This window comes from Tiliqua scincoides, chromosome 2 (genome assembly GCF_035046505.1).
Source record: "Tiliqua scincoides isolate rTilSci1 chromosome 2, rTilSci1.hap2, whole genome shotgun sequence".
NCBI classification, from domain to species: Eukaryota; Metazoa; Chordata; class Lepidosauria; order Squamata; family Scincidae; genus Tiliqua; species Tiliqua scincoides.
The window spans coordinates 260,106,165-260,119,381 of NC_089822.1; the positions used below are offsets into that span (position 1 = coordinate 260,106,165).

Sequence of the window (13,217 nt, forward strand, 5' to 3'; positions counted from 1 at the left end):
TTGATGGTTTAGTGTCAATTTTTATTTCAAGGCTGTTTTGAGAACAAACAAAAAAAATCAAACATCCTAAACAAGTGGTCTAAGTATCAATTAAGTATCATTTGGTAAGTAACAATTGGTAGCATTCAACAGAACATTAATTTTTTTAATAGGTCCTAAATTCAGCAGCATTCTGAATTTGGAAATACTGCGGACATTAAAATAGGGTGTATATAAAATCAAATTTTTGGAAGGAAATGCTAGCTAGAGCACTTGCTTATTGTTCCCCAACCCTTAGTAATACTGGGAAGTAGGTATTGGGAAGGAGGGATGGAAGGAGACGGCACGGAACAGTATGGAGGAAGAGGCCGACCAAGAGGGGTAAGGAAGCAAGAAGCGGGTGAGGCACTGGGAGAGCCCAATTATCATGTGGATCTTCCTTTCGGCAGCACCACTACAACTGAGATGTCATTTGCAGAGTACCTCTCAGCTGCTGGGCTGAGTGATGTGAGCTTCTCAAGTGATGAGAGCTTCTCATGAAAGCCTCTCTCTTTTGTCTGGGTCTTCCCCTGCAAAGTGCCTGCTTCAGTATCAGATTAAAAGTTTGTACTGTGCTTTGCAAACTTCCCCCCCCCCTTACTTTGAACACAGCTGTGGTTGAGAAGAGGGATAAGAATGGCACTTTGATACAAGGCTCAGCCAATCAGCACCACAAAAAGTTATCTGCAAACAGAAGGGGGGGGGGAGTTGTTTCATGACAGACACAAGGGCTAGCCAATCAGTGCTGCACAAATACAGCTCCTATGCAAACGCATTTAAAAATGTTGCATCTCAGACAAGTCTGGAGCAAAAGGCTGAATGTGTTTCAGGAGTATGGTGAGATCAGGTACTATTCCCTCTGCAGTCCTTGACAGGTTCAAGGACAGATTGTCAGGTGGCCTCCTTCTGACACAAAAAAGATAGGGAGAAGGATCTTTCCACAGAAAGAGACATCTGAGTACACATAGAGCTGGGTGACTGTATCAGCGTCGAAAAAGGCCACTCGCCTCTCAACACAGTTCAGAGTCACTCGTATCCTCTTGGGTTCCTGGCTCAGGGACAGAGGAGAGTAATCTGGTGGATTGTTAACAAAGTACTTACCTCCCGACTTCCCCAAACCCCAGCTGTCTTGATCAAGGCTACAATTGTACTTTCTTGTCACAGAACTTCTGGCAACCCCCAAAGCCCATTGTTCCTCACTTCCCACAGTGACTTCCCAGAAATGTCTGCCTGTAGTGAATCCTTCACGGCCCAGCACAAAAGGACTCTCAAATCTCTTAGGATTGTTGGGCAGAGTTTGATATCTGGGCCCCCATCTCACGCTTTTGCAATCCTCAGACAAGATGAGCTGAGGGTATGCTGTGTCTGGATCCAGAGTCACATTTGCTGTAGGGGAGGAGAAGAAAGAGAAGCAGAATCAGCTGTATGACTGACCAATATCCTAATACTGTTAATTGCCTTAATACACTTTTTGGATATGGTGGACTATAAATCTCTACAATAAACAAATGAAGCAGCAACTGTTACCTGCACATGCCTGATCATGTCTGATCTTGGAAGCTAAGCAGGGTCAGGCCTGGTTAGTACTTGGATGGGAGACCGCATGGGAATACTGGGTGCTGTAGGCTTATATCATAGTCTTTCGAGACCAAAGGTTGCCAGCCAACCACCCAAACAAATGAATCATGAGCCTGGATACATAACCTGCCTTTCTCCCCACTTTTGGGTCTGGTGGTGGTGAGCAAAGGGGCACTCTGGGGATTGTTCAGCAGTGGATGTCATTATTTTGTGCTGCCATTTTTATTTTAGATATCAACTGCTTTGTGCTGACTAATAAACACGAAAATTGAGGTAAACGTATTTTTAAACCATTTAAAAATGGTTTCAACTATATAAATGTGTTCCAACTATATAAATGTATGCCAAAGACATGGTAACTGCCCCCCCATTCCAAAAGCCAGCAAACACAAATGTTGAAGGTAGGTTGGTTCCGAGGGCTTAATGACAAGGCTGACTACAGCGGACTCCCCACTGGGGTGGGGCCTCAGGTTGCCCCTGCTGCAACTCAGAGCCAAGACGCTCCTCACCTCTCTTCCAAGCAGGAACTCTGGCAGCAGGGCTCAGGCACAGCAATCTTCGAGCTGAGGCAACTCATAGAAAGAGGGGCTAACCAGCTTGAGCCCCACAGATACACCCACATCCCCTCACCCCAGAAGAATCAGGTGGCCTAGAAGTCAGTGGAACCTCTGCTAGACCTATGGCAACTACTCTGGCTTTAGTTCCCATGTCAGAGCTTCTCCTCTGAGGAAAGGGTTTCACATGCACTCATTATATACTCTTTCAACAAAGAAAAATTCATAAAGAACTTTACATAGCAAAAGACATTTTAAAGTAGTGAGATGAAAAAAGGACATAAGCTCTACATAAAAAGATCGATCTCTCTGGAAAGGTGCGTCTGACCAGTTAGCTGAGATAACAGTTAGCAGGACAAACAGACTCTGCCTTGACTGGTTGGATTTGGAGATGGGGGTGACGAAAACTGCTGGTTTCAATACCTGCTGGTTTCAATTCATATCCATGGGGCATTCCATGAATGCCCGCAGATAACGAGGGCCCCCTGTACTGCTAATTAAGCCATTCATGGTTGGTTGGCAACCTTCAGTCTCGAAAGACCATGGTATAAGCCTACAGCACCCGGTATTCCCAGGCGGTCTCCCATCCAAGTACTAACCAGGCCTGACCCTGCTTAGCTTCTGAGATCAGATGAGATCATGGCAGGGTAACAGTTGCTGCCATTCATGGTTCCTGAGTAAAATCCAATGAAAACCAGGTAGTCAACTTCCTGGCAAGTCTCCCATCCATTTCTTATGTCCTCAATTTGAACCCACAATTTACCTTCTTGAAGCTGAAGGTCAGATACCAGAAAGTCTAGGGAAGAAAAGGGAACAGATATGAAGTACTGTGCTTAGAACAAAAAAAATCATTTAATAACTTGATAGCATCTAATGTATCTTAATTCAAATCACAAAGTTGGGAAAGACATGGGATGGTAGAACACCCCCCCCCCCTTTCTAATTCCTTTTGAAATGGTCACAATTGTTTTCTCTTAATGGTCATTTCTTCAACAATTCCTGTTATACTTGTGCTAGAATTTACGTAATTAAAAAAAACAAACCAATAGGAAAATGATCAAATTTGACCAGTCAACGTTTAAGACTATAGCCTTAAAACATGTATAGATCAATCCTAATCGTGGCTACTTGGAAGTAAAAACCCCTTGAACAGGACTTATTTGGTATGATGCATAGTAAGGACTGAGGCCCAAATGTCTGAATTACAGGTGGTGCCTCAGTATCCTCAAACCATCTGCAAATATCAAAAACCGCTGATAATGAAATCCACGGTTTCAGCACCTTTAAACCCTCTGAAGGCAACCAGAGCTGTGCTTTGGTAGCCTCTGGAGAGTTTTCTGAAGCACGCAGAGGCCACATGCATCCGCCCGTGGTCTCTGCAGGCTTCCGAATGGCCCCAAAGTGCAAAAAAACCCAAAAAAACACTACTTCCGGTTTCAGTTAATCTATGGGCAATGCTACAAATATGCCCCCAATAATCAAGGAGACCCTGGATAATCTGGACCTACCCCCCACCCCAACATTCACAGACTTCCTTTTCAGTGCTGTTCTATCCATTCCTTCCTGTTAAATAAGGAAGGCCTTGGAAGCACCATAAGCTACAAGTGGCTGAAGAGGAAAGCAAACTCACAAAACATGATACAGAATGCAACTGTGTCCCCAAAGACCTTTCCTCGGTGAATCCAATCCCAATCCAAGTGAATCCAAGCCCAATCCTCTAGACCAAGTGTGCCCAAACCCCAGCCCTGCAGCCCTCGAGGCCTCTGGCCCTCCGGAGATTTGTTGGAGCCTGCACTGGCCCAATGCATCTGATCTCAGCATGAGGACGACTGTTTGACCTCTCATGTGAGCTGTGGGATGAGGGCTTCCTCCACTGCTTGTTGTTTGATGTCTGTGATACAGTAGCAGCAGCAAAGGAAAGGCCAGCCTTGCTTTGTGCAAGGCCTTTTATAGGCCTTGAGCTACTGCAAGACCTCCATTCATTCATATAACTTCCACCTCTAGTATATTAATTTATGTAAACTTATGTAAATTTATTCAAATTTCAAATGTAAATTTCCCCGGCCCCCGACACAGCGTCAGAGAGCCCTCCTGCCAAAAACTTTGGACACCCCTGCTCTAGACTCGTGTTCCGCTAGCACTCACTTGCCTCACAAAATCAATTCCAGCAGCGTGCAGACTAAAGTGCTGGAAGGAAGACCAGAGCCTTCATACGCAATGTTGGAGGAGTGCCTTCGACCCACTGACAGAAGTAAGGTAGTGGGGGAGGCGGGGCTGGGTAAGCAGAGGCAGAATTGGGGCAAGGAAAGGGCAAAGGGGTGGAGAGAAGGCAGAACGGGGCATCGACAGGTTTGGTGGCAGCTGAATCCTAACCCTCTTCCAGATACAATCCAGTGATCCTACTGGTGCAGGTCTGAGTAGACACACCTCCCGCACCATGGCTGTCCCCTCCAAAGGAAGCAATAATAACCTTTATTTTTTTTTACCTCTGAACTGCTTCATGAGGGTCTCCAGAAAGGAATTGATTTCACAGAAGTCATAGATCTTCCACTTCAGTGAAGCAGGAAATGCCACTGGATTGTCAAACGACTCCTTCTGGCCCCTGGCGGAGAGATACAATGTCAAGTCACCATCCATACAGTCCAGAATTCCCAGAAAAAGAAAGGAAGGAGGTGGAAGAAAATAGCAGGAACTCTAAAGTTTTCTTCCAGACTTCCACTAATCCAAACCTGATCTGACAAGTGGAAAAAAATAGAGGGGGGCCTCCATATCAACAGATTCAATTATCCATGGATCGGGTCCACGGACCTCCCCATATGGATCGGGTGCCAGGAGCAGCAGCAGCATGGCGGTAAGCGCCACTTGACTTTGGAGACCACAATCTAGGCGCTCACTGAATTATAACTCTTGAAGGCAAATGTGGGTTCCACTCACCTTTCCAAGATGGTTCTAATATTCTAGAGAGAAACAAGAAAAAGAAAACTCAACTCCTGCCACAGCGCAAAGAAAATCTTTATGAGACAATGAAATCTGACTTAGTGCCTAAATGTCCTTTTGAGTAGTCTGAAGATCTACTTCCAAGCCCTGCTTTCTGACCCATCTGCAGCTGAAGACATCCACAAAAACTGAGTGTTGGGAAAGTTAGGACAGACAGTAGAAAATATTTCTTTACCCAGCATTTGGTTGGTTTGTGGAACTCTTTGCCACAGGAAGTAGTGATAGCATCTTGCCTGGATGCCTTTAAGAGGGGATTGGACAAATTTCTGGAGGAGAAGGTTATTACGGGTCACAGGTCATAGTAGGTATGTGCAAGCTCTTGGTTTTAGAGGCAGGCTGCCTCTGATTGCCAGAAGCAGAGGAGGGCACCTGGACGCAGGTTGTGCCTGTTGTCTCGTGTGCTCCCTGGGGCATTTGGTGGGCCACTGTGAGATATAGGAAGCTGGACTAGATGGGCCTTTGGCCTGATCCAGCGGGGCTCTTCTTATGCTCTTCTAGGCACAGAACTGTTTCAGTTGCAGCACCACAATTGTCACATCTATCAAATCTTAATGGTAGCACCACAAGTGTGCAACTCCCACTCTGAGGACATCCATTACACCCACTTCTTGTTTCCTTAGGAGCACATCCTGAAGACAGATTGTTCTTCAGAGCAGCTGATGAAGAAAGTGGGTCTCTTTCACTGACAGAGGCTGCAATCCTAACCACGCTTTCCTGAGAGTAGGCCCCTTTACATAAGAACAGCCCCACTGGATCAGGCCATAGGCCCATCTAGTCCAGCTTCCTGTATCTCACAGCAGCCCACCAAATGCCCCAAGGAGCTCACCAGATAACAAGAGAACTGCATCCTGGTGCCCTCCCTTGCATCTCGCATTCTGACATAACCCATTTCTAAAATCAGGAGGTTGCGCATACATAGCTTGTACCCCGTAATGGATTTTTCCTCCAGAAACTTGTCCAATGCCCTTTTAAAGGCGTCCAGGTCAGTTGCCATCACCACATCCTGTGGCAAAGAGTTCCACAGACCAACCACACACTGAGTAAAGAAATATTTTCTTTTGTCTGTTCTAACTCTCCCAACACTCAATTTTAGTGGATGTCCCCTCGTTCTGGTGTTATGTGAGAGTGTAAAGAGCATCTCTCTATCCACTCTGTCCATCCCCTGCATAATTTTGTATGTCTCAATCATGCTCCCCCTCAGGCATCTCTTTTCTAGGCTGAAGAGGCCCAAACGCCATAGCCTTTCCTCATTAGGAAGGTGCCCTTTGAACAAAATAGGACTTACTTCTGAGTAGACCTGGTTAGGATTGTGCCCTGTGTGTCTTTTATTGCTCCCAGAGAATAAAACATTATCTGTAAGTGATCTTTGTAATAAATATTTCTAATACAATTTAAACATTGGTAGCCAGCTTAGGAAGATGACATGGCTTGTAAGGTGGGCTAATAGGCATTAAGTTAATAAAATAATGTTTTATTAATAATGTTTTTTGTCAAGTTTTTGCTGTGTTTTGCTTTGTTTTGTTATTTGCTAGTTATTGTTGGTTTAGTGTATTATCTATTATGCTGATAAAGATTTTGGATTGGATTGGAATAAAATAAATAAAAACCTCAATAGCAGAAACATGGAAGTGTGTCTATTGATCAAAGCAATACAAAGCACACCTTCATTAAGATGTGCAGAGCAGCAGCTTCTCCTTGGTCCCAGTTGTCTGGGAGAGATGCACAGGAGCCTGTTTTTACTGCCCTGGAACCAGCACAGATGCACAGATCTCCAGCACAGATGCGCTTCCGAGAGTCAAGCCAGATCTTAGCTTGCCCAGCAGTGCATTCTCAGCACAGATCAGACTGGTGATTTCCTCTGCCCATTATTTAAACCTGGTAGCACAGTGAAGATGGCATTTGGCCCCTCCTGCACAACTCTCTTGTTCATAACTTCCAGCAACCTTACAATGAGCAGCCAGAATGAGTAAAAGGAGAACTCCAAGACAGCCCCTCTTGCTCTGGAGAGCAGCACTGTAGTGTAGAGGAAGGGCTTACCCAGAAAGGCTTACAGATTTGGCCTGTATTGCAGGCTCTCAGGAGAAAAAGCAGCTGACATTCTGAAAAAGGGAGAGGATTTGACCTGAGATTTGACCCAAAGGCAGCTGATACCAGGTGCAGATCTGGGGGGGGGGGGGAATGGACCATGGGTGTGTGGTTCCCTCCAAACTGCCTGCCAGCAGGCAAGGGTGCCCACTGGACTGGGGAGCAAATTCAGGCATCAGGGGAATAGCCACTGGGCAGGCGCCGACAAGATTGGCTGGAATGGAGCTCAGGTCTACGCAGCCAGTAGACATAGGGTCCATATCCAGGCAGGCGCCTAGGTCTACCCAGTTAGTAGACCTGGGTTCCAAGGCCAGGCAGGAGCCCAGATCTACCAACCCAGCAAACCCTGGTCACAGAGACCATCAAGTTCAATCCAGAGCCCAGGTATACCCGCCTGGTTGACCTGGGCTCTGGAGTTGGTAGTGTTCATGCCCCCCCCAAACACAAACACTGGATTCACCCCTGGCTGATACAGTTGCCTGAAGGCAGTATCAGGAGCTGCTCAGAGCCCTTTCCTGCCTGTGAACAAGCTAGTGAGCGCAGTTGTTGATTCTTAATTCCATCAGGGTTAAGATACTCTCAGATGGATATGGTCATTCAGTATTTGAATTCCTTGAAATTATCATGGGCAGGGGATGCCTGACAAATTCAGCCATTGAAAAAGTCAAACAAGGTCACTGACTTACCTGTAGGAGTTCACTTGCTGACTGCTGCTGCTTCTTTTCCATCTCCTGGATAAGGTAGTCAAGGGAGGAGAGCTCCCTGGAAAGCCTAGCCAGATGCTCGTCCCTTCTCCTCACAATCTCCTTCTCCACCTCTTCCGTCCTGGTCAGAAGAAGCTTCTCTTGTTCCTCCAGAAACTGACGCACTTGTCTCAAGGTAGCTACTGTCTTCTCCCTCTCTGCTTCCATTTGCTTCTGCAAAAGGAACAGGGAAGAAGAGAAAAGCAGGTCAGTCTTGCAGTGTCAGGAGGAAGGTGAAAACAACTCCATAGGAAGGGCACTTTTATGAACTTATTGTATCAGCATTTAACCAAGGGAGGAGTTACTGCCCAGCCTTAGATGAATATGGATCCAGTCGTATCCGACTTCCCAGCACTGATGTAGCCATGCCAATGGGGAATGCACTGCATCCTGCGGTGATGGTGGGCAGTCACGGAGACTTCCTCAAGGAAGGGAAACATTTGTTCCCTTACCTTGGGACTGCATTGCAGCTGCATTAATACTGGAAAGTTGAATAGGACTGGGCCCTATGAAGATCAATCCATGAGTATTTCCCTGGTGTGATTATGCAATCCCAAATTCTCAGTAATGTACATTTTGAGGATTGGAGCTCCACATGGCTTTTGAGTCTTTGGCATTTTATATTCCATTCTAGATACAGGTTGAGCGTACTTATCTCGAATTTTGTTTCCACATATCTGGCTCAACATGGGTCCTCTGGACCCGCATGGAGCCAGATTTGATCCAACCTGAAATCTTGGATGAAAACCACAAATGCACTTCTAGGACCTCCGGAGGCCTTTCTGAGGACCAAAGAGGCCACACACAGCCTCCACGGGCCTCAGGAAGACCCCCCAAAGCATGGGAAGGCCACTTCTAGTTTTGCCTAAGCCAGAAGTTGCCTTCTGATGCTTTGGGGGGCCTTATGAAGCCTGTAAAGGGTCTCAGAAAGGCCTCCAGAGGTTCTAGAAGGGCACTTCTGGTTTTTAGACCTAGGCTATTCTGAGGCCTGTAAAGACCATGTGTAGCCTCTATGGGCCTCAGAATGGCTCCGGATGCAACCAGAGTAAGTCTCCAATCACATTCGGAGCCCCAGTGTGATGGAATACTGCAGATTTCATTATCTGCAGTTTTCAGTACCTTAGGGGGTCCAGGAATGAATCCACTGTGAATATAGAGGTGTATGTCTTCATTTCCCAATATCACTAATTAGTACTATTAATACTTACAAGCAATTCTCGGCTTTCCTTCTCATTCTCTGCTTTATATACCAAAATGTTTTCTCTCTCCTTCCTCAGGACCTCCAGGGAGCGACTGATCTCATCCTGGAGAGAAAACAGAAATCTCCATTTGACTGATTTTTTTTCTCCTTAGATCCTGGCTTTGTTATTTTTTCTTCTGTGCTATAGTTTAATGCTGCTTTACTGTGATTTTCTCATTCTAAACTTATATTTCATATTGGTTTTTTATATTAATTGACGACTGCCTTTAGAATAGGAAGACATGGTAGAAGTCTGTTAAATAAGCAAACAAGCAAATATATATCGGAAGTGAGAAACTGAGACAAGATTAACTGATAATCTTGACCCTTCAGTTGTGTTTCATGGGCTTTGGCTTCTCCTAAGTCCCTTTCAGTCTGTATCCTATTCAAGATAACAAGTTGCTTGCAAAGTACCCCAGATCCAGGCTGTGTTTCACCTCCCTGTGATGGGTGAGGGAGGCACAGTCTATACCACTGTATCCAAACCATGATTCTTGAGTGCCCTGACGCACAAGAGCTGGCTCAGGGCACCCAGTCAATATGGAGATTTTCCTCAAGAACTTCTTCCAGATTTCCTGATCAGGGGCTGCAGCTGAGGAGAGGATGAATTCAACCTCTCCACCTAGGGGCGGATCCAAGAGGGGACAGCTTGCGTACAGCTGGATGAAAGTGTCGACCTAATGTGCGCCAGCAGTGAAGAGGGCTAATTCCATGCTTGGGATCATTAGGAAAGGCATTGAGAGTAAAACAGCTAAATGTAAAACAGCTAATGTTGTAATGCACCCCTGGTTTGGGCACCCCTGGCCTAGAAAAAAATGTTTAAGGCAAGACATGATTGAGGGCACAAGCCTAACCAGGTCTACTCAGAAGTAAGTCCAATTTTGTTCTATGGGGCTTACTCTCAGGAAAGTGTGGTTAGGATTGCAGCCTGAGACATATAAAATTATGCAAGGGAAGGATAGAGTGATGTTCTTTTTCCTCTCACACAACACCAGAACCAGGAGACATTCACTAAAATTGAGTGTTGGGAGCGTGAGGGCAGACAAAAGAAAATATTTCTTTATTCAGCATGCAGTTGGTCTGTGGAACTCCTTGCCACAGGATACAGTGATGGCATCTGGCCTAGATGCCTTTAAAAGGGGATTGGACAAACTTCTAGAGGAAAAATTCATCATGGGTTACAAACCATGATGTGTATGTGCAACCTCCTGATTTTAGTAGGCTACCTCAGAATGCCAGATGCAGGGGAGGGCACCAGGATGAGTTCTCTTGTTATCTGGTGTGCTCCCTGGGGCATTCGGTGGGCCACTGTGAGATACAGGAAGCTGGACTAGATGGGCCTATGGCCTGATCCACTGGGGCTGTTCTTATGTTGTTATGAGCCTAGGTCTACCTTCCTGGTAATATTCATACCCCTCCCTCAAACACAAACACTGGATCCGCCCCTGCCCCCACCCCAGAAGTCACATCCCCCAGAAGTGATCATACATGTCCCTAAATCCATACTGGGGCAAGTGTTGCCCCCCAGCACCTGGACCTCCTGGGCAGCCTCCTCCAGTGGCACCACGTGGTGCGCTTGGTGCTCCTTGGATCGGTCGCAGACCACGCAGATGGGGGCTTGGTCGTCCTGGCAGAAGAGCTTCAGGGGCTCCTGGTGCCTCTTGCAGACCCTCCACCCTGAGGCTTCCAGCCTTGGAAGCTCGCTCAGCTCCTTGACCAGCTCCACCATGCTGCCCAGCTGCCTGTTGGGCCTTAAGCTGCTCGTCTGGACCCTCTCCCTGCACTGGGGGCAGGCGGCGTCCGTGGGCGAGTCCCCCCAGCACTTCGTGATGCAGCCCCTGCAGAAGTTGTGCCCGCAGTCCAGAGTCACCGGGTCCACGAAGTACTCCAGGCAGACGGGGCAAGTGACCTCGTCCTGCAGTCTCCTCTTGTAGCTTTCTGCAGCCATCGCTCCAGCTGCCTCCACTCCAAAGATGAGTTTCGTTTCTCCTCTTCTCCGCCCGCCCAGTAGCTGGGGGTGGACCTGGGCGGGTCGCTTTCCCAAAGGCTCAGGTTGCAGGGCTAGGGGTGGGTAGGTGAGCGCCTGCCTGCCTGCCTGTCCCAGGACCTGAGAGCTCCTCCTATTGACAAGAGTGTGCGAGAGCAGCTGGAACCTCGAGCGACGATGCTGGCACTCTGCACAAGCCCAGAAGTGCTCTTCCTGCTTACTCCCAAGGCGCAGCCCCGCTATTGTAACTGGGTTCTGGGACTCTGCCCTGCTTCAAATCATCAGTCCTTCCAGGCATATCTAGGGCCCAGTGGTTCTCACACATTTAGCACAGGCACCCACTTTTTTAGAATGAGAATTAGTCATCATGTGACATCATCAAGCAGGAAAATTTTTAATAATCCTAGGCTGCAATCCTACCCACACTTACCCAGGAGTAAGTCCCATCAAATATCATTGTTAAAAGTATATACAGAGTAGCCTGTTAAAAATATAGGTCTGTAACATTCCCCAAATGCAGTCACATACCATGGGAGTATCAAGTCCAATATAATAAAAAGAAAATATTAAGAAAATTAATAATTAGTATTAATGAATAATTAATCAGTTAAATTCCATTTCGCTGTATGGCGGGGGCACCAAATTTTCTTATGACCCAGGCCAGTGCATGGGCTAGATAATGTCACTGCATGTTCAGACGTGCACATGTACTTAAAGTACATGGGATCTTTAGCCATTAAGGGATCTTTAAGGGATCTTTAGCCATTACTGTGGCATGCATGGCCTTTCCCAGTTTGAAGAGACACTTTGCCAACAGTCTGAGGCTAAGAGGCAAAGAAGGAAGGCCCATAGCCAGGGAGACAGACCAGGGACAGACTGCACTTGCTCCCGGTGTGGAAGGGATTGTCACTCCTGGATTGGCCTTTTCAGCCACACTAGACGCTGTGCCAGAACCACCTTTCAGAGCGCGATACCATAGTCTTTCGAGACTGAAGGTTGCCAATACAATACAATACTGTGGCATGCTAACTTGGAACCAGCATTTAGAGGGTTAAACTGAAAGCACACTATCAATCAATAATTCATCAAAATAATTAATTAAGAAAGAGAAAAATTATAAATGAAACATAAAATGAAAACATTCAAAAGCAATATAAACTGACAAAGGTGAATTCACTGCAACCAAAATCCTAAATTGTCATTATTTTTAGCATTGAGGGTGCAGCCAGGTGCGATTCCCTTCAGACCAACAGTCTTGCAAATGTAGGAGAAGGGGGGGGAGTCAGGAACCAATGGGATATAGGTCCTGGGCCAGGAAAACTAGTTGTTAGGCAGAATAGGATCAGAGTGAAAACCTCACCTCATCCTTGATAAACTACCCTTAGAGCAGTGGTTCCCAAACTGTGAGCTGTGGCTCCCCAGGGAGCCAGGAGCACTTACAAAAAAAAAACACCAAAAAAAAAACACACCATATTAGAACTACAATTCTATACAATGCATAGCCCTAATGGGGAGTCTTTGCCAATGGCCCAGTAGGTCATGGGAGCCACCAGCAGGGTGACCAGATAGAATGGAGGACAGGGTTCCTATACCTCTGACCATCATACAGAAGAGGGAATTTGGGCAGGTACAACTCAACATGGAAGGGTTTAGAAAGCTGCACCTACCCAGATCTCCTCTTCTGTACAACAGTTAAAGATATAGGCACTCTGGCACTCATTTTATCTGGTCACCCTGGCTGCCAGTCCAAAAAAAGTATGGAAACCTCTGCTTTAGAGACAAGAAAGAAAAATGCAGAAGGGAGACTGAACTTCATGTGCAAACTAGGCTATTGCAAGGTTACAGGAAGGTGTTTTCATAGACTCATAGAGCTTCTCAATACAGTACAAACAAATCCAGTGAAAGAAATGAGTTGAATTTGCACACAGACTTTGCAAGTTTATCCCCAAGGGTGTGTCTCTGAAGTTGACTTGGAGTTCCTCTGACATCCAACAGAGTTTTTAGGCAGGGATTGA

The 13,217-nt window shown here is 46.4% G+C and overlaps 1 protein-coding gene across 1 annotated transcript; it reads right to left on the reverse strand.

The window, feature by feature from the left end:
- On the reverse strand, positions 1-11,187 carry LOC136640452 (zinc finger protein RFP-like). The gene is made up of 7 exons (XM_066615597.1): positions 10,747-11,187; positions 9,184-9,279; positions 7,919-8,149; positions 5,085-5,107; positions 4,637-4,752; positions 2,914-2,946; positions 1-1,404 (listed from the first exon to the last, which is right to left on the reverse strand). Exons 1-7 carry the CDS (start codon positions 11,161-11,163, stop codon positions 896-898), a joined length of 1,425 nt encoding a protein of 474 aa, XP_066471694.1. The 5' UTR covers positions 11,164-11,187; the 3' UTR covers positions 1-895.
- Positions 11,188-13,217: the final 2,030 nt, after the last annotated feature.